Consider the following 19,148-nt stretch of genomic DNA (forward strand, 5'->3'; position numbering starts at 1 on the left):
CAGTTTTGGGCCATCAATACAAGACAGACATCAATGAACTGGAGTGAATTCAGTGGAGGGCTGGAGGCTGGAGCATGGCTGGAAGCTGGAGTATGGTTGGAAGCTGGAGTTTCTCCATGAGGAGAAGCTGAGGAAATGGAGTTTGTTCAACCTAAAGAAAAGTCTCGGGGTCACATAACCTCCCTGAGCACCTACAAGGAGGTTATGGAGAAGATGGAGCCAGGTTCTCCATGGTGGTTCACAGCAGGAGGCTGAAATCATAGAGGTTCACATGGGATATGTGGAGAAACTCCATCCTTGGTGGTTTTCAAGACCTCGAGGGAAGGGGAGATGATGTTTCAGGGACGTTTCAGGCTGAAAGGGAAGGAGGCTGCTGCCATCTAGAGCAGGGAATCCTGTGCTTGTGGTCACGGCAGCCAAGCTGCGCTTTCCCAGCCCTGGAAAGATCATCTTGGTAAAGACTAAGCCTGGAAAATTAAGGAAAAAACAGTATGAGCTGTAATAGAACAAGTAATGGATTCCCAGGCTCTGGGCAGAGCGTGTCCTAGCCATCCTTGAGTGGCAGGCAATGCACCGCTGACATAAGTGCAATTAATAATTGATCTGAATGAAATAGGTGGGAAAAGCCCATTCCTGTCTCCATCCCTGCTGCATGTTTCTGCCCCGCTGCCCCCTGGGTTTAAGTGCAGCCAAACCCAGCCAACAGCTCAGAAAGTGGAAAAATGTTTGGGTGGGGGGAGAAAAAGAGAACAGAAACCCCCCTAAAACTATTCAAGAACCTTTATTAGGTGTCTTCAAACCACAATCCCACAACCGAGCAGGATGGTGCTGGTTGAAGAAGGAAAATGCCCCAAGAGAGGAAGTGAAAGCCGGGCAGTGAATGTCCCCAGCCCCCCCTGCTGCCCCAGCTCCCAGTGTCCCCCTGTGCCTCTTGTGTCCCCCCACCCAGCCCCACTGCCTCCTGACCCCCCATGATCCCCACATCCCCCCCATGCCTCCATGTCCCTGTCTCCCCACCCTGGTGTCTCCAGCCACTGTGTCCCCACGCCCTCCACGTCTCTTCTGTGTCCCCCTGTGCCCCCACCTCCCCATGCCTCTATCACCCTCATGTCCCCCTGTGCCCCCCACACCCCTGTGCCCTCACCCTCCCATGCTTTCATGTCCCGTGTGTCCCACACCCCCAGCCACCTGTGTCACCCACGCCCCCGTGTCCCCACGCCCCCCGTGTCCCCACACCCCCTGTGTCCCCACGCTTCCCGTGCCCTTCATGCCCCCAGCCGTGTCCCCATGCCCCCCATGCCCCGACCCCCGTGTTCCCGTGCCCTTCACGTCCATCCCGTGTCCCTCCGTGTCCCCATGCTCCCCACGTCCACTCTGTGTCCCCCTGTCCCCACGCCCTCCCAATGCCCCCCCCAGCCCCCCCACCGTGTCCCCGCCCCGGGCCTCCACCGGGTCCCCCGGCCGCCAGGGGGCGCGCCGGCGCGGGGCGGGGCCGGCGGGCGGGCGGCGCAGCGTCGCTGCGATGGCGGTGAGCCGGCTGCTGGCGCTCCGGCTGGCCTACGCGGCGGCCGGCGCCCTCACCGGCCTCTCGGCCTTCTTCACCTGGAGCCTCGCGCCGGCCTTCCGGCAGCCCGCCACGGCGGCGGCGGGGGGGCCTCTCGGGTACGAGGCGGCGGGAGGGCCGGGGGGGTGCCGGGGCGCCGCCGCCTGAGGCGGTTCCCGCGGCGGGGCCCGCCGGTGGGCGCTGGGGGGGGGGGCGAGGGCGACGGCTGGGGGGGGGGCGCGACTTCGCCTCGGCGCGGTCGCGGGCGATCGCTGGGGGGAGCGAGGACGGGGTGGGGGGAGCAGCTCTCCCCCGGGGACGCGCACCCGGCAGGCTGCGTGAGCCCGGAGCCCCCCGGGGGCCGTGCCGGGGGGTCTCGGCTCGCCCGGGTCGCCACGCGGCCTGTGAGCGGCGCGAACAGCAGCTTGTGCGGGCGCGGGGGTGGCGCCGAGGCCAGGCCGGCGCCTCCGAGCCCCTCGCCGCGGCAGCGCGTTTCGTTGCCTGCCGGTGGTAAAACCGGGCTTGTGGCGTGGGGATACAAAGCCCCGTGGGGGCGGGAGCAGAGCGCAAGAGCGTGTGACCGGGGGGCTCGGGTGGGCTGCGCTGTGGTCCTGGACGCCTGCGGGTGATGCTTTCCCGAGCTGCTCAGGAGCTCCTGACCTCCTGGAGGGGCTTGCTGTGCCCGTGAAGGGCTGCCTTGTAACAAAAACTCTTTGGGAGACTTTAGCTTACAGTGTTCGTTGTTTTTGTAACTTGAAGCACAAAGCCGTGGTTTGTGGGATGTGTTAACTGCATCTGTTGATGCTTGTCCCTTAGGAAAAAAGGAAATAGTCTATTTTATAACCTTACTGCTAGTAAAGATGGAATTATTCTTCTCTTCTCCTTGGTACCAAAAAGGTTTTTGCAACGACATCTAGCGAACTTTCTGTCTGTAGTGGAGTAGCTTCTGTTAATGATGGTGTATAACTTGTAGGGAGGCCAAAGTTCTAAAAGTTTGAGGTTTAAATTGTGTGTTGCCATCTGAGTAAGCCCTCTAGGCTGGTCAGCATTGTTACTGAAAAGAGGATTTTATTTCAGAATTACAATTGAAAACTTTGCTGACTCTCCTAGTAAAATTTTAGTCTGTCAACTTGTCTTTGTGTGCTCTGCTTTTTCAGGAAAGAAAAGAAAAATGCCAGCCTCCTGCCATTTGTAGCCGCTGAAAGCATCTGCTCCAGGTGCTCTGAAGTAGGCATTTGGGCTAATTTGTAAAGGCCAGAAGCTGTAAATTGCATCTTAATGTCCACTGAAATCAGTGAGATTCAGATGCCTGCATTGGTTGTGGATCTTAGCTAATGGTTGGGTTGGAGCAGAACAGTCCTCTCTTGGTGTGTCAGCTTAGCAACTCAAGGTTTTCTCTGGCAGAATTCCTGGAGGAAGAATAGAAACTTCGTAAAGAATCTGGTTTACTTCTGGTATTTGGGCAACACCAGTGCTCATGTGTACCTTTGGGTATTTGCTGTGCTGTCAGGAGCAGCTGTGAGGTGTAGGGTTGTGGTTGTCTCTGCTTGCCCTCACTCCAAAAAGCTTTAATTCCAGCTGGGTTTGGAATTAAGCAGAGAACTTCTAACACTTTGCTTTAGTAGATGTCACAAGGGAAGCTGGAGTATTGTACCCCAGAAATGCACAAGGCAATAGCAAGTAATATTTTATGCTGCATGCATATACTGTATTACATTCACAGAGGAATTTCGGAATTCCACATTGTAGAAGGGGGCTGGTGAGAAAGCAGAGAGAGGAATCATCCTGTACTTTCTGTGCTGAAGTTACTTAGATTGGTTATCTGCTGGGAGAAGGAGGTTTGTGTTAATTACCAGGTAATTCAAGCTAGTTAAAGTAACACGGAGGTAGATAAGCAAGAAACAAAATTTAAAAAATGGTCATTTGTTAGGTTGGACTATCTGGATTTGCCTGCTCTCAAACATCTGTTGAATTGGATACAGGTAGAGTCACAGTAGGATCACAAAGCCTGAGAAGCAGATTAATAAATGCATGTTTTAGTGTTAGACAAAGCTGATTTAAGAGGTACCTGCCATGTTAAATTCATGGCTTCTTTTTCCTGCCCTTCTGCTTTGCTTTTCTACCCCCTCAATATTTCAACAGGTGAAATATGCCCCAGGTATTAGAGATGAGACTTGTATTTTAGGCTCCCACCCCTGAACTCTGAGAGTATGTAGTGTTCTGTGTCACAAACATTATCCCCACAAAGGAGGGGTCAGGAAGGAGGGGAAATAAAGCCACTTGTGTATGGGGAGGACCTTTTAAATTTCTTCCGCTGCCAGACAAACATTAAAGTTGTGCCCTCGGCTCATTGCTAGCCTTCACAAGTCAACATTTCATGTCCTGCACATTGGAGTCTGCATGGATAGAGCCAAGTGTGGGTGCTTGTTTAGTTGTGGAGGGGTAGCCAAAAAAACCCTCAAAAGTCATGTTTTTTCTGTGCATTGAAAGCCAAGGCTACTTGGTGAAGTAAGATTGTTCCAACAAAAAAATCACAGCATGTGGGAGGTTTGCATTATGCTTAGACACTGTGGATACTTCAGGTTCAGGTAAACAAGGTGTTCACTTGCTTTGTTTCTGGCATACTTCATTAATTCTTCCTTCTTCTGTTGTAACATGCTAACTGGTACTTCTGCTGCCAGAGAATATTGGGAAAGGAAGTGGGTGAGCTGAAATTTTCCGCTGTGTAAGCATCGCAAAGTTAATTGTCAGGCATTGTTTTGTGCCCTTTAGTCTACTAATAAACCTGTTGCAACTTTCTGCATGTTGTACAGGATAACATCATGCAGAAAGACGGCTTCTGCCTCAGTATGTGTGACTAAACTCAAGTGCTGGGGTGCAGTGTGTGCTCTGCTGCAGCTAGTATCACTGTGAAATCAAACCCCTGTGCTGGAGGTGTGTTTGTTGTTCTGGGTGGGTTCAGTGTGTTCAGCACAAACGGGGTTTTTTTTTTGGGGGGGAGGCCCTGCATGTGCCTTTTTCATTCAGAAGCTTCAAAAAGTGATCTGAGCACCTGAGGGTGAGTTGCAGGTTGGGCCGTTGTGGCTGGGAGGCCGTGTGTGTGGTAGAAAGTTGTTTAGGCTGGAGTATTTGGCAGCTTTGCAGCAGTTCTTTGTTAATATGCCTCTGATTAACACAAGGCTTTGCCTGCCAGCCTGCTCCGCAAGTGTGTGTTTGTACATGTTTATCTAGTTTTGACTATCTTTCTGGTTTTCCCGTAGGTTCCTGTATGTTTGTCGTTGCTTCTCTCTTGCCTCTGTTGGTGAGATGGATTGCAGCCTGCTGCAGCTTTTGTTCATGTGCCTTTGGTTTGTCAGGGCTGTGTGTTTTCAGATATTTATCCATATACTTCCTCTGTGTAAGAAGTTCTGCTGGTTCCTGTATCATTAGAAGTCTGTATCTTTCTCTTTGTAATCAGTTTTATAATCTATCTTCTGCTTATCCTCTAGGGAACCTTTCCTGCTGCATTTTGCATGGAAATCTGCCGTCCACTGCTGCTTGTACTTCCACTTGCTCAGATACATTTCCTATAATTTAAAGACTTAGATATCTGTTTACTCCAAGTTCTAGCATTAAAGTTCTGTGGGGGGAGAATTGCCACATACTGATGAGTCTCTAACTAGAGCCCTCAGTTACCTCTAGTTATGAAACCAGAAGCATGTTAATTTAAGGTGCTGAGCAAACTACCTTTCCAGTCTTCCCAGTTAGCTTTCATAATAATAAACCCACCCACCCCCAATGCCTAGTAAAATCAACTCACTAACCCTCAAAATCTTAACTATGCCCCTGGGCATGCATACTTGGAAATTTTGGGATCATCTTAGACACAGACATTGTGTATCATATCCTTGTTTTAAGCAGAAACACCCTATCGAGTGCTTCTGATAACCCAAGAGACAGCAACTTCATCGACTAATCACAGGACCCGGAAAGTCATTCCTGAGTTAATACTGCCTGGCTCGATGGTTTGCCATTTCATTTTGAACTAGTCACAGTGCCTTTTATAATTTACTGCTTGTTTGTATGTTTGACCTTCTCCCCTCACTGCCTTAAATTAATACTTTTTTTTTTTTTAAGTAGGCCATGAATCTCTGAGCAACTCTGATGTTTTCATTCTGCCAGAGGCAGTTTAAAAGGGAAAAAAGCAATTAAATGTTTTCAGGATGTATCCAGCCCTTTCCTGAGTGGCTTTTAATGTTCTTGTGTATGTATCTTCTCTTTTTAAATTTAATAGAAAAAGAAGGGGGCTTTTTCCGCTCCAAAGAGGCTGTTTCCAAGCTGCTCAGATATTTCTGGCAAGATACAGAGCTCGTGCTTTGTGAATATAATGTAGACCAGATATTAAAGCAGCTGCAAAGAAGATGAAACACAAAATGTACTTTCAAGACGCTTGAAACTTTAAAAATACTTGATAAATGAAAGTAATAGAAGCTAGTTTATGCTGAACACAGTATCTGATGTGTACAGAAGTAGTGATTTTCTGAAGGCCCTGATGACTAATCTGCCTTGCACTTGCATATGTTAGATACATTTATGCAGATTGGATTGTTCCCTATCCAGGACTGGAACAGCACGGCCAAAAAAGCACTGCAGTTATGGAGTAAAGCATTTGTAAAGGTTTGGATTTGCTTGTGAGATACTACATATTGTTCAATTAAGGTTTGGTTCATGACTGCATTGTCTTAAGGAGCAGAGAAGAGGAAGAGAAAGCTCGCTAAAAGAAAATACAGAAAAGACTGCACATGGCTTATGCTTAATTGTAATTTAGTTAGGTTGCGAGGAGAGAATGAGTCCCTCGTTAAGTGCTGCTGTTGTGATGTTGGTTTCCTCTTAAATATGAATGATGGAGGCACATAGCATCTGAAATCTGTACATCTTGTTTCCTGCTTCTGAAAATGGCTGAGCAGACCAGCTCAGTGCCGAACAACAAGCTGAAATGCCAGGCTTTTTCTTCATGCACACGCGTGGCCCTATCTCCTTCCCTCCAAACCGAAACGTCATGGAACGGTAAAGCAGTTGATTGCATGTTGGCAGAGGGAAATTTTGCCAAGTCAAAACCAGTTTTTACTAGAATACTCCAAAGACTCTTCTCCTTTGAGAGCTGCTTTCCTAAAATATTTCAGTGTTGATCCCCCAGCTATTTTGGCAGAGGGCTGTTCAAGAAAACCCATTTTTAACCTCTTCCAAAAACAGCTGAGGGCTGAGCTAGCTTGGCTTTAGCTCCCGGAAGAAAACATTTTACTCTTTCTGGGAATCAACCAGACGAAGCAAAGTTCAAAACTTAGAAATGGCAAAATGAATGTAGGTTGGCAAAGCTCAGACTCCTTCTAAAGCAGGTATTTCTTTCTAATGCTCCAACTAGAGTAATAGAGCGTATAAAGGAAGATTGTTTAGATGGAAAATGACTGAAGGCTTTGTAAGCACTCTGAAGGGAAAAAAAAAAAAAAGTCTTCTAACTAGTCACCACAGACTTCATATTTTCCAGGACTGTGCAAGTAGGTTTTAATATTGTTCTTTATTTTTATTGTCATTTTGTTTGCCGACATTTTTGTCTGCCATCATCAACATGCATTTTGAGCTGCAGAAGGCTGGAATAAGAATGCTCATTGCAGAACTTCTGTGTGTGTGTGTCTGGTTTTTTTGCCTGCATTGCACATTTGTTGTTTTTTCCGAGAATCTGTAGCGCCCATTGGTGTTGTACAGTGTCCTACTGCGGTGTGCAAATGTGGCCTGACATGTTTGGCCTCTGGCAGCTCTGACCTCAGGGAAGGCAGCTGTGCTGTTATTCCCCATCAACAATGCAACTTGTTTTGCTGGGACCAAAGAATTGGTCAGTGATGAGCAGGGGTCTGAGAAAACCTTTTGTTTGTCGCAGGTTTTGTTTTTATGTTTAGAGTAAGGGAAAGTTTTGTTTCACTTGAGCTAAAGTATGCTAAACTTTCCAAAGGACTTATCAAAATATTTAGATACTGGTGTTTTTTCTGTACCAGGTTACAAACCGAGGGCGAGTCTGCTTTTGAACTTGCCTTTTAGAATTCATTTAAACGTGTTCCAAGTATGCTGCAAGTTTTTGTATTTTGAATATGAATTAATCTTGTCAAAATACCTGTTAACTTTGGTTTAAAAAACCCCTGCCTCTGTTGCTGTTGTTTCAGATGTACTCGTGGTTGTTTGACAGGCCAGTTTCCTTTTCCTGGAGCTTTGTGTACTTGGGATAATTAGTTTTGATTTAGAGGTAACTTTCCCCGTTGCTCTACGTCAGATCCCTTGATTGTGTCCTATTGAGCAGCTCTTATTTTAGGGTCATTCCAACCATGATGTGTGGGGTAAATCCACCAAGACAAATGTTTCTCTGAAAGGGCTGTGAGATTTTTGATGTTATTTTAAGCAGGTGATGTAACAGGAGCTGACAACCACCATTTTTACTCCAGGGCTACGTCTGCAGATTCAGGTTTTGCTTCTGTGCATAAATGCAAAGTGCGTCTGTGAAGGAGGAGGGTTTGGGGAAATCGCCTGAGGTGAAAAAGAAAACCTGAAGATCCTACAGATAATCATTCCAAGCTTTAAATGGGACAAAACTGTTATTTCCTGTGCCAATAAAAACTGTTTCAAAACCTGTTTTTGAAGTTGTACAGCTGAATGAGTTAGCTGTTTTTCTATTACCTACATATAGCTAATGGGTTTGTGTTAAATCTGGAAACTTTTTGCTCTCAAGGTCTACAAAATGAGAGATTTCACATAAATCAAAAATACTAGTATGGTTTTCATTTCTCTGTGATAATGAAAATATTTACTGTAAATCAGTGCAACTCATTTGTTGTTCTCACCGCTTAGCTTATGTATATTGGTGAATGGGAGGTGATTTGCTGTTTCCTCAACCCAGTTTCAGCTGAATTAAACATGAATGAGATGCTCTATTCTAGCATTCATGGACTTGTTTCCTCTGGAATTTGTTAGAAAGTGTGGGATTTTTCCTGCTGAATGCTGTATGTGGATAAGCAGTTAGCATAAAGAAGGCTTTTTAGAAAAGGTACATGTTTTCATGTATTTAAGCATTTAATTAATGATATTTAGCAATATACTCTGCTAAATTAGGTTCCCTGCAATAATTGTTTTCCTTGTGTATTCAGACTCTGAGTTTGATTTGCCATGCCTTACTATTGTGTAGTAAGGCATTACTATGTGTAATGCCTTACTATTGTGTAGCTTCATCCCACTTGGGATGCCCCTTGTATTCGCATGTATTTGTTAACATCTGGATGGTGGTTTTGCTTTCTTTTGTGGCTGTTAGCTAGTTCTGAGTGGCACTGGTGGGGTTTGGGTGTCTGCCTGAGGATGATCTCACAAGCTCAGGGTGAGAAATTAAGCAATTGAAAAAGTAAGTCCTGTTCCATTTCTCCTACCTGGCCCTGAATGCATGCAGCCAATGTTTTTTACACCAGTGCTGATGTTCCAGTGCTGTGAGCTGGTGTAACTTGTTGGTATGCTTTTCTGCGATTTTAGAAAAAAGAAGGGGGAAAAAAAAAGAAAACCCAATTGCTCTGCAAGTTGGCTAGCCTCACCAGCAGTTCGGAGTGGTGTAGGGGGGGGGTAAGGGAGAGGAGGCAAACATGCAGCTGGAGGTGGAGGAGACTCCTTTCCCCTCTGTTTCACGTGGTAATGAGCGTGATGTTTGTTGAGCTGCTGGTGAAAGGACACCCAGACTTTCAACGACCCTGTGTGACCAGACTCGGTCCTTCAGCGATGGAGGCTGGTTTTTGCTTAGTCATGTATGAGGCAGTTATTCTAGATGTTAAGAATTAACCGAACACAAGAGTTTGCTAGACGAAGCATCCTTCAAAGTGCTGTGTCAGGCTTTAGGGTCGGGGGAAGGTGCAGGGTCAGGCCTGGGGGCGGGGGGAAGGTCGGGTGGCAGCTCATGTGCTGCCCCTGCTCTCCCCATAGAGCTTGCAGAGCATCAGCAGCCCTTTTGGCATGGGAACACCAGCAACTTGACTCAGCAGTTAAATAAGTTGTGCCAAGTCATCTGAAAGAGCCTGGGGTAGCGGGGGAAGCAGCTTGTTTTCCTGACTGAAATACACAAGTTCCTCTTTTTTTTTTTTTTAAAAAAAAATGTCGATTGAATTTCTAGAGTACAAGTTTAAAGGTGAGGAAGTGGTTGTTTAAGCAAGCTGATAGGCTTGTCTACTAAATCCCATGGCAGGCTTTTTGAAGAGCATTGCCAATGCAATTATGGTCATCTGCAGAACTCCAAAATAACTTCTGCTGGTTTTGTGATCTCAAGCATGTGTGGGTAGTGCTAGTCTGTGTGGAACCAGTCATGGAAAAGCAGTATCGGTTGCTGACTTTATGAGAGTCTCAGAATTAAAAGCCTGACTGCCTGGAGCCAGAAAACATGCTTAGGTACAGCAGTTCTGACCAGATGAAGTAATGGACTGATTCTACCTTTCCTGTTGACTGTGATAAAAAGTCTGTAAGCTCTGTCTGTCCTGGATAGCAGCACTTTACCCTTGGGTTTTTAGTTTATCCTGAGTGCTTTTACTTTTATGAGGTTTTGGTGGTGGGTTTTTTTAAGGTTGTCCTTTTTCCACCCATCTCTTTCGGAGGCCACTGTTGAAGGTACTTTAATTTGCTGTGCCTCATCCCAAGACATTGAGGAGGCAAAAAACATTGCCAGAGTTCTGTGTCTAGCCTGGAACTGAGTTTTGTGTATATTCAGCTTCATTTGATGTGCACCTGCAGTGCATCCATTGTTTGTGTGGCCAGCTAGGTCAGAAAGCCTGGTAGAAATGAGCTGAAAAGCCAGTCCAGCGGGTTTGCAGGGCAGTTCTCGGCTCTGCTTATCTGTTTGTTTTGATGCAGTTATTTTCCTCGGTGCTATAATACATTCTTGTAAGCCTTGGGAAGCTGTGTGTGTAATGACCGTATCCAGTAACAAATGAGCTCTGGCAAGACTTGTGACTGTCCTTAGTATTAAAATGTTTATCTTATAGTGGGCAAGGCTGGTTCTGGCTTCCTTTGATGTTGAGAAGTAGCTGCAGAGGGAGGTCTAGTGTTATTGCAGGATACCATATAAAGCAGCCTGGTATTTTTGCAGTGGTGTCTTTTTTTATTTTTTTAATTATTTTTTTCCCCTGCTGCCCTTAAAATAAAATCTGTAAAGGAGGTGGCAGCAAAGCAGAAATACAAGCCAGTTAGTTGCACCACTGGAGGTTCAAATTTCAGAAGTGCTGCAGAGGTCTTTGCCAAAATGAGTCAAATGTTTTAAGTCTGTAAAGTGGCTCTAAGTACAGGTTGAGTTTAACGGCTTAAGGAGATTTAGCCATACTCTTCAGTGCTGTCACTTCAACAGAGGGACAGCTTGCTGTAACTGGAGTTTGTGATGTTGCTTGTATAATGGAGATGACAGGCAGCCCTGGTGGGTTTTAAAAACTTTTGACAAGCTTTAAGCATGTGAGCGGACAGTTCTTACACTGAGTGTCTCGTCTAATTTTTTTTCCTGAAGTGTGATAAAAAGTGAGCAGTTTCTAGAACAAGGTTAGGGAAAGATGCATTGTTTTCCCCTGTATCAGAAACTGTTTACAGGTATTGTTTGGATGCTTTCACCCCTTTTCCCCTCCTGTTTCCTCCCTTTTGACAAGGGAGATGAAACTTGGTTATGGACTAGTCACCTAAGCTTAGGGAAATGCTTCTTGCTGTTTCTATTAAAATCATAGTAGATTTGGCTTTACTTTGGAAAAAAAATATATATATATATAAAACCCAAACATGCTCAGATACTTGGTTATGTAATGCAGATGTTTTGGGCCAGACCCAAAAGTAAGAGAGAGATTTAGACCACCTTAAAACTCTTAGTGAGCGTGCTTTGCCGTAAGTGGCAACTGTATGTATGAATCATCTGGGAGCTGAACGTCACACCCCTTTACTTGAAATGCTTGAAGTGTTTGAAGGGGATTTGTATAAATGCACTCTTTAACTGGAGGTACATTGGAGCTAAAAGACGTGATGTGAATCGCTGAGTACCGAACAGGTCCTGTATAACTTGATTTAGGTGTCTAAAATCGATGGTTGTGTAGTGGTGCTCTTTATCATTGTCTCACATATGTAAAAGCAGCTGCCTGGCCTTGTGAAAAGGTGCACTAATTCTTGCCAAGTGCTTGGCTTGCTATGTGTGATGTCATGAAAGCTGTGTGGAGAGTTAAGTAAATATGCACTGAGTATACATTAAATGGGTCTATCCTAAACAGGAAAACAAGTTTTTTAGGGGAATACATTCAATGAATGAAGTCCTTTCTGTACCAGCCTGTAATCAAGATACATATCTTAAAGCCTGTGCAAAAGCAGGGGGTCTGGGGTGGTCATGAAGAGTGATACTTGCACAGGCAGCCATTTATTCTGATATTTCCCCTCTCTTTGGCAGGGGACGTGACCATGAATCATTAGTATTCCTTGGTGTTTCATATGGGGTTTAATGAGTTGTATATTTATTAGAGACCTTGCTGTGTTGCAATGTGATGCATGGTACTGATTCCCCTTGCTGTCTAATTGAGCAGGTGTTCTGGCGCTCTGGGCCCTAATCACGCATGTGATGTATGTGCAGGATTACTGGAGGACCTGGTTAAAAGGGCTGAGGTTCTTCCTCTTCATCGGGATCCTCTTCTCAGCTCTCTCAGTGGTGGGATTCTGCACATTCCTTGTTTTGGCCATCACCAAGCATCAGTGTAAGTACTTTGTTGCAGTAGGCAAATGGGAGAAATGACTGGCAATGCTTGGATTACTGGGATTGGATTTGAAGGAACAGAAGACCCTGCAAAGCAGAGCTGGGGTGAATCTGGGCGTGCTCCTGCCTTCTGTTCTGAGAGGTGTTGAGAGATTTTGGGGGAAGGGTTTCAAAAATGAATTTAATTTTTCTGCTGTGATATCTCACTGACATGAGTAATTTCGCTGCCTGATGCGTGCCACTCCCTTAGGGCATCTTGTAATATTTGATAGCAGCTTTAATAGGTGTGGTCTATGGGACTGGCAGGCACTGTCTACATTTTCCAGCATTGTTCCCTATAGGAACTGAAAGTTACTTCTGTGACGAATAAAGGGACTGCTCTGAACATTGTCTCACATGTTGATGAGGATATTGAAATCTAAACACCAGTCAGCAGGGAGAAAATGCCTGCTACATTTACTCAGCATACAAAGCTGTGTTGCTACAAGGTGTTTAACATTGTCTAAGGAAGGTTCACATAATTACTCCCGGTATTAGCTTAGCAGTAGGCAAAGGAGAGAAAGTTTGGGGTTTTAGGTTGTTTTTTCAGAAGTTGTCTGTGTTTGTTGCTTGCTGCATCTGAACTGATAGCCACTAAGAGTCCTGTTGTTGTTGTACTCATGGTGGTGCGCAAGCTGTGTTGGGGTCATAACCCACCAAAAGCCCTTGGCTTAGCCTAAGTATGCTCCCCATGGAGATTCGAATGCTTCAGCCTAGTGAAAGAGTATGAAAATACTTGTAGGTAGAACACCAAATATTTTTCATCACCTCCTTTCTTGGAAACATGAGGAAAAACTGTTTGGGGGAAAATTTGGGTTTTATTGGGGAAAAGGAGGTATTTTAGGGGAAAGCCCTAATTTGGGAGTCAAGTAGAACATCTGCATAAGTTATTTATACGTGGAAAGTTTAGGGCTGGTAAATCTAATGAGTGGGATTTACTGAGTAAGTATTTTTTTTGTGTATTCTTCAAAAAATTATTTTTTAATAATTATCAAGCAGCTTGTACTTAGAGCTGGAATTGTTCTAGGCATTAGGTTATGTAAATGTATTTCAAAATTGTTGACATCTCTGGGACAAAAAATCCCCTTAAACTTTTGAAAATAGATATGAAGACTGCTGACATGCACTGAAAAAGCAGAACCATACCCGCCTGACTTCAAAGCTGTTAATGTCATTCAGTACCGTGTGATTATTGCAGCACTGTATTGAAGACCTGCAGTACAGATTGAAGTGCACCAGTATCATATACTAGATGTCAGTTACAATGATTGGTAAAAATTTTTAGGAGGAGGATATGGTTTATTTCCTGTGTTTTCCCTCCAGATGTGCAGATTTGTTTCCCCTTGCTGTGGTGGGGAGAAGGGAATAGTAGTAAGCCAGGGTGTGAGAAATTAAGAACTGCAGGTTGAGGTTGTTTTCTTGAGGCACATGTTTCTACCATCCTGGTAGAACTTCATCCCTTGGGCCCTAAGCAAGGTGAGTTTGGGTGGCTGTCAGCGTGATCTTACAGCTGTTAGGGTCTGCTCTCTAGAGATGATGATGAGCTTCAAGCTGTGACCATAATACCTTTCTGTGGTAGAGATGAGGACATTTTACAATCTTGAATTGAGATAGCTGGGACTAAGGCACTGATAAGACCTTGTTCTATGAGCAGGGTTTGTAGATGCAGGCTGGAAAGCTCCTAGAAACTGGGGCCTGAGTTGGGCTCTTCCTGGCCAGACTGCATGAAGCATAAATGGGATTTTAAAATATATCTGTATCCTTTTCTCTCCTAGCCCTGACTGATCCCAGAAGCTACTACCTGTCATGCGTCTGGAGTTTCATCTCCTTGAAGTGGGCCTTCCTGCTTAGTTTGTATGCTTACCGGTACAGGAATGAGTTTGCAGACATCAGTATCCTCAGTGACTTCTAACGCTTGGACTTCAATCCTGTCTGAAGGTGCTGGATGTTTGAATTACCCCCCAAAGGCATGGTACATGCAAGAGACGTATGAAAGGTGGAGAAGGAACCCACCCAGTGCTGCTCGGTTTGTCTGTCAGCGGTAGGGGTTTTTTCCTAATTGCTTTTACTCAACCATTTAAAGTTTGGCTAATGACGTCAGTCTAGTCTTTCTGTAACTTTCCTGTGTCTGGTAGTGAGGTGAAAGACTCCATGTGCTTACATGCAGCAGGCCTAGATCCGTTCTTTGTGTTGTTCCGAAGTCCAGGGGAGCTTTCCAGCGGGTAGGAGGTCCTGGGCCCTTCAGGAGCTGTGGGTTCTTACCTCACAGGTGCAGCACCCTGACATCTTGTTCATGCGAGTGCATCGCCAGCCTGCTGGAGATGGGTGCCCTGGATGCGTGTAGCAGAGATCACTGCTGTGTGAAAGCTGGCTTCTTCTGCACTGCTCTGCTTCTCAGAGTGGAGAGATGAGCATTTCATTGTGGCAGGAGGTCCCTATGTACCTTCCAGCCAGCACCCCGCATCTTCCAGTATTTTGTTTTCAGACATTGTACGCAAAGCCAGCTCTCTCCTATGGTCTGGATGAGCCTGAAGGGATGCGCCAGCAGCAGAGAAGCACTAGTCATCTCAAGGCTCTGTCAGAGGCAGAGAATGCTCTTTCTGGCTGCTATCCAGGATCACTTCAAAAAGGAACTTTATTCCATATTTAACGCTCAAATTGGTAGCATGTAGAATCAGGTGTTTGGGTGAAAGATGTGCTAGGCAAAGGCTTACCTACCTGAACCTCCGGAGAAACATGAATGTGATTCTTATGAAAAAAAAAAAAAAAAAAAGCAGTTCTGTGTTTCCTTTTCTTTGCTTAGCTTCCCTGGAACAGCAGGGTGAGAGAGGGAAGGAGACATGGTACTCAAAAATAAGAAAGGTATCCAGAGTCAGCTCCCAGCAAGCCTCTGTAATGAGTGTCACTGGTATAATGCAACCTTGGATAAATTGCTGGGCTCTTGTGCAGTGAGTCAAGGCCTTACAGGTCTGCGCTCATGGGCTGGTGTGCTGGAAACAGCTGGGCTTGACTGGCACATCTTTTGCCTGATGGCAGTGAAGCTCTCCCTCTGCATTTCAGCCATGCGTGGCACTGCTCTGACGAACCTAAAACCTGAGTCAATTTAGTGACCTCTTCAATTTCTGTGTTTTGCTCCCTGTCAGCAGCTACCCTGAGAAGCTTGAAGCCTTCAAGTATTTACATTTTTCCTTGTTAACTGTATCTACTTCAGATGAGCTAAAGGTTTTGGGCTGATGCTCTGGCAGAATCTGAGCCGGTGTTTTGCCATGGTGCTGGCCGCTACAAACTGAAAGTGGCAATGTCCATGAATAATTCTGTAGGTGGATGAGAAGAGAGGCAGGAGAAGCCCCTTTTCTCCTTGCAGACTGATGGAAGATAAACAAGGCAGGTATTTGAAGGAGTCTCCCAGACATGGTTGTCCTGCCACTTCTATAGGTACTGCTGGAGCCTTCCTTGAAGAGCATTTTTGGCAGTTGGTGGCAGAGGGTAGGTGACGGGACCTGCTCAGGGTTTTGTGACCAAGTGAGGCGCAAGTGGAATGTCCTGTGTGCTCTGTTCTCAGCTTTCTCTCGTGCCACACAAAACCCCCAGTCTGGTTTTGTGCAGCTGGCTGCTGGGGAGTACCTTGGGCTATCCTTTCTGTTACGTTACCCTAGCCGTGCTCTGACCTTGCTGTGTTTGAATCCCGCTCCACACTCAAAAGGCTCCATCCACAGCTTTGCTGATACGTGTTTCGCTTTGGAAGATGGGTGGTTCAAGCACACCATTCAAGTTGTTGAGGGGATTTTGGAAGTGTTTGATAACACCTGTTGATAGCATCCTCCTGTTTCTTGGGTGGGAAGATCCTCATGTGACTTAATTAGACTGAGGAACGTTTTTGGGTCAATGTATGTACCAAGGTTACAGCCAGCTTTTGCCGGGGGACCTGCTGGAGTCACTAAGCCCAGACAAAGGCTGTGGATGTGAAATGTGCTTACTTATGAGATTAATACTCAGGCTTTTAAATACTAAAATCTCCCTTACTGCTGATGTCGGGCTTCCAGCGTGCCTGGCAGGGGATGGAATAGCTCATCTCGCTTCTCTGCCCAAAGCCGTGGCACCCACTGTGGAGTTCACAAGTGGTTTTAGCATCAGTCATTTCAATAAGCCATCTCTTGTCTTAGGTTTCTTCCACACAACATTGCCCACACATTTGCTGTGCTGGGGCAAGCCTCAGCTCTGAGAACCAGACTGGCGTGAGTGCTTGGGATGCAGAAATCCCAACACCGGTCAGGCTGGTGGAGCTCTGCTACTGCCTTACACAGCACCAAAACACTGTCCTTTTCTGTCACCAAATTACAGAGCCCTCCAGCCTGCGTGCCACTGGCTTCGTTTTTGGGCGTGTGTCCAAAAGTCCTATCAGCTTACCCCAGAGTTTTTTAAAGTTTATTTTTGTGACTGTAAACTTGCCTACAAACAGCTCACTGAATCTAACCCCTGTTTTCACCCTGACATGTTTTAGCTCTGAAATTTATACGTGCATCTCAGCTTTTTAAAAGATGTGTATGTAAATATATAATATATTTTTACATTGTTTATGCTTTGTTTGCACGCTTGGTGTAAGATTTGGTCCTGCGGTGGGATGATGTAACTCACAGTGGGGTTCACTTGTGTGTATCCCGGTGTCTCCTTGTACTAAACGACACTATAACTTGTATGTTACACCACAGTAAGAGCAGAAATACAGTCATCTTTCTCACCAAACAAGTGTCTGGAGTGATTTTCCCTATCAAGTTGTTAAATTCTGTCTTTCTCACTCCCGTGGTGGCAACCTGCAGGAGCATTACTCTTTGTGGGAAGGAAAGGGGTGAATTGTACAAAACATTTTGCTTTTTTTGGGTGATGTGGAGCTCCAGCATTTAACTCTGTCATGCTCTGTCCTTGCACCTTTATCAGCACTCTCAACATCTAGATCCACAAGCAGTGACGCCTAATGTGTTCCCTGCCCCCCAACCCCCTTTGCATTTTGGGATTTCACACAAAGGAATTTTTGAGCAAATGATGTTGTTTCCGTTCCCTTTTTATTTCAGCTACATCCTGTGTGTAGTCTGCGCCTGCAGCAAATGGGTGAGGGGAAGAGATGCTTCTAGGTGGGGAGCAGCTGGATAATCTCCTGTGATGAGCACTCCTGGTTTCCGAGCTGTTGCCATCCCCATCTTGGGCACACCACTGCTACTGTCTGCAGAAGCTAAAACTCAGCCACCTTTATAGCAAACCTGGCTGCAACTTCAAAATAGTCTGTGGGGAGAAAATATTTTTTCTGTGCAAAACCCATATGCTGACCGGGGACAGCGTGCTGACTTTTTTTGCCCTCTCTGGGACTTGAAGACTTTTTGTTGTTAGAATGAGACAGTCTTGGTCTCTTTTAGCTGTCTCACAGTCCCTTTTACTTTCTTGGCAGCTTGGCCGGAACTTGCTGTCAGCATGTGCTAATTAGCCTGGTGATGATCCCAGCTATCTCAGGCAGCTTTTTGTTTTATTTTCCCCTGTTGGCCTCTGATTCCTCTTGCCTTGTCTGCAGCCTGAAGAGAGACAGTACAGGCTCTTGCTTATCTAATCTTGTAGGTGGATCATTTCACCCAGGCTGTGCCCATCTGAATGTGGAGGAGTTTGGGTTAAGCCATCAGTTTCCTAAAGGATGGCGAGAAAAGGATGTTTTGGCCTATGAAGGCACTGTGGGATTTCAGGGGTCGCCGGATGCAGTGAGAGCTTGGTGTCTATCTAGAAATGGGCTAAGAGAGATGAGTAGGGTCATTTGTCTGCCAACGAGTCCTGGTAATAGGTGTATGTATGTGCCTGGGCTGGACAGAGGATAAAAAGCCGCCTGCTCCTGCCCAGCAACAGGTTTGATGCCATAGTGGGGCAAGGGTTAGTGGTTTGGTGATACCTAATCAGGGGCAGACCCATGGGGATGATGCATTTGCCCTTGCCACCTCCAAGTCCGAGTAAGCATTTGCCCAGGCTCCTGGTGCACTGTGAACATCTGCACCTCCTGCACGGCCCTCAGTGGAGAAATCCACCCTTGTCCTGAGGAGCAGCGGGCTGGGAGGCACGAGTCCTGTGTGGAGGCACCTGTCCTGCAGCCCCAACTCTGTCTCCACCTGCTCCCGACATCTGAGCAGCTTTGCCTGGCTTCACATGCACCCACAGGTGAGATTCCCAAATCTCGTCTAGGTTTGGGTGCACAGAAGCTTCCCTCTGTGCTTGTGCTTCTGGTGTCAGGCCTGTCTAAAAATGGCTGCCAGGGTTGGAGGAGCAGTTAGCTCTTGCCTGAACGCCAGCTGTGGGCTCGGCAAGTTCCCTGTCTCAGCGGCGAGCACGCTCTGAGCAGGCTTCTCCAGCACCTGTGCAGAAAAGGGGAAACAGGAATTCTGCACCTCTTCTTCCTCTTAGGATTTTGGGAAAGAGAAGGCAGTTTTGGGAAGCTGAACAGGGAGGGGAAATGCAAGACAATGTCTTCGATTCAGCACCGAGGGTTGGCTGGAGGTTTGGTGGGAACTGCTGCTCTGCTTCTCCTGTGGCTGTGAGCTCCCCTTGCGGGCTGATGCTGGTGGAGATCCTGCCCTCCCTGAACCTCGCTGCAGGCTGGGCAGCGCACTGAGCCAGCCCTCGAACAGCTTTCTGCCCGGTGGCACGGGTCCTGTCGCTGATGCTGGGGTCAGGACCCTGTGCCCCGACCCGTGACCGAGTCCTCTGTGGCGGGAGGTTTGGGGTAGTGGGAGGCCGCTGCATCTTGATCCCTGATCATCTGTTTTCTGTAGCCCAGCC

At 46.5% G+C, this 19,148-nt stretch overlaps 2 protein-coding genes across 5 annotated transcripts in view; both read left to right on the plus strand.

The window, feature by feature from the left end:
- Positions 1-1,522: 1,522 nt before the first annotated feature.
- SLC48A1 (solute carrier family 48 member 1) lies at positions 1,523-17,084 on the plus strand. Of its 2 annotated transcripts, XM_040581105.1 has the most exons (4): positions 1,523-1,653; positions 6,994-6,998; positions 12,133-12,303; positions 14,117-17,084. In XM_040581105.1, the coding sequence occupies exons 1-4, from the start codon at positions 1,523-1,525 to the stop codon at positions 14,251-14,253; spliced, it is 444 nt and encodes a 147-aa protein (XP_040437039.1). In that variant the 3' UTR covers positions 14,254-17,084. The 2 variants fall into 2 exon arrangements, with proteins under 2 accessions (XP_040437039.1, XP_040437038.1); XM_040581104.1 differs by lacking the exon at positions 1,523-1,653 and having other exon boundaries at positions 4,620-7,077; positions 12,136-12,303.
- LOC121081833 (twist-related protein 2-like) overlaps positions 1,588-19,148 on the plus strand; it is a 43,385-nt gene continuing 25,824 nt past the window's right edge. For all 3 annotated transcript variants that reach the window (XM_040581101.1, XM_040581102.1, XM_040581103.1), the window contains exon 1: positions 1,588-1,662. The gene's annotated coding sequence lies outside the window, so the exon portion shown is untranslated. The remainder of the gene's footprint in view (positions 1,663-19,148) is intronic.

Source organism: Falco naumanni, assembly GCF_017639655.2.
Source record: "Falco naumanni isolate bFalNau1 chromosome 20 unlocalized genomic scaffold, bFalNau1.pat SUPER_20_unloc_1, whole genome shotgun sequence".
Taxonomy (NCBI): domain Eukaryota; kingdom Metazoa; phylum Chordata; class Aves; order Falconiformes; family Falconidae; genus Falco; species Falco naumanni.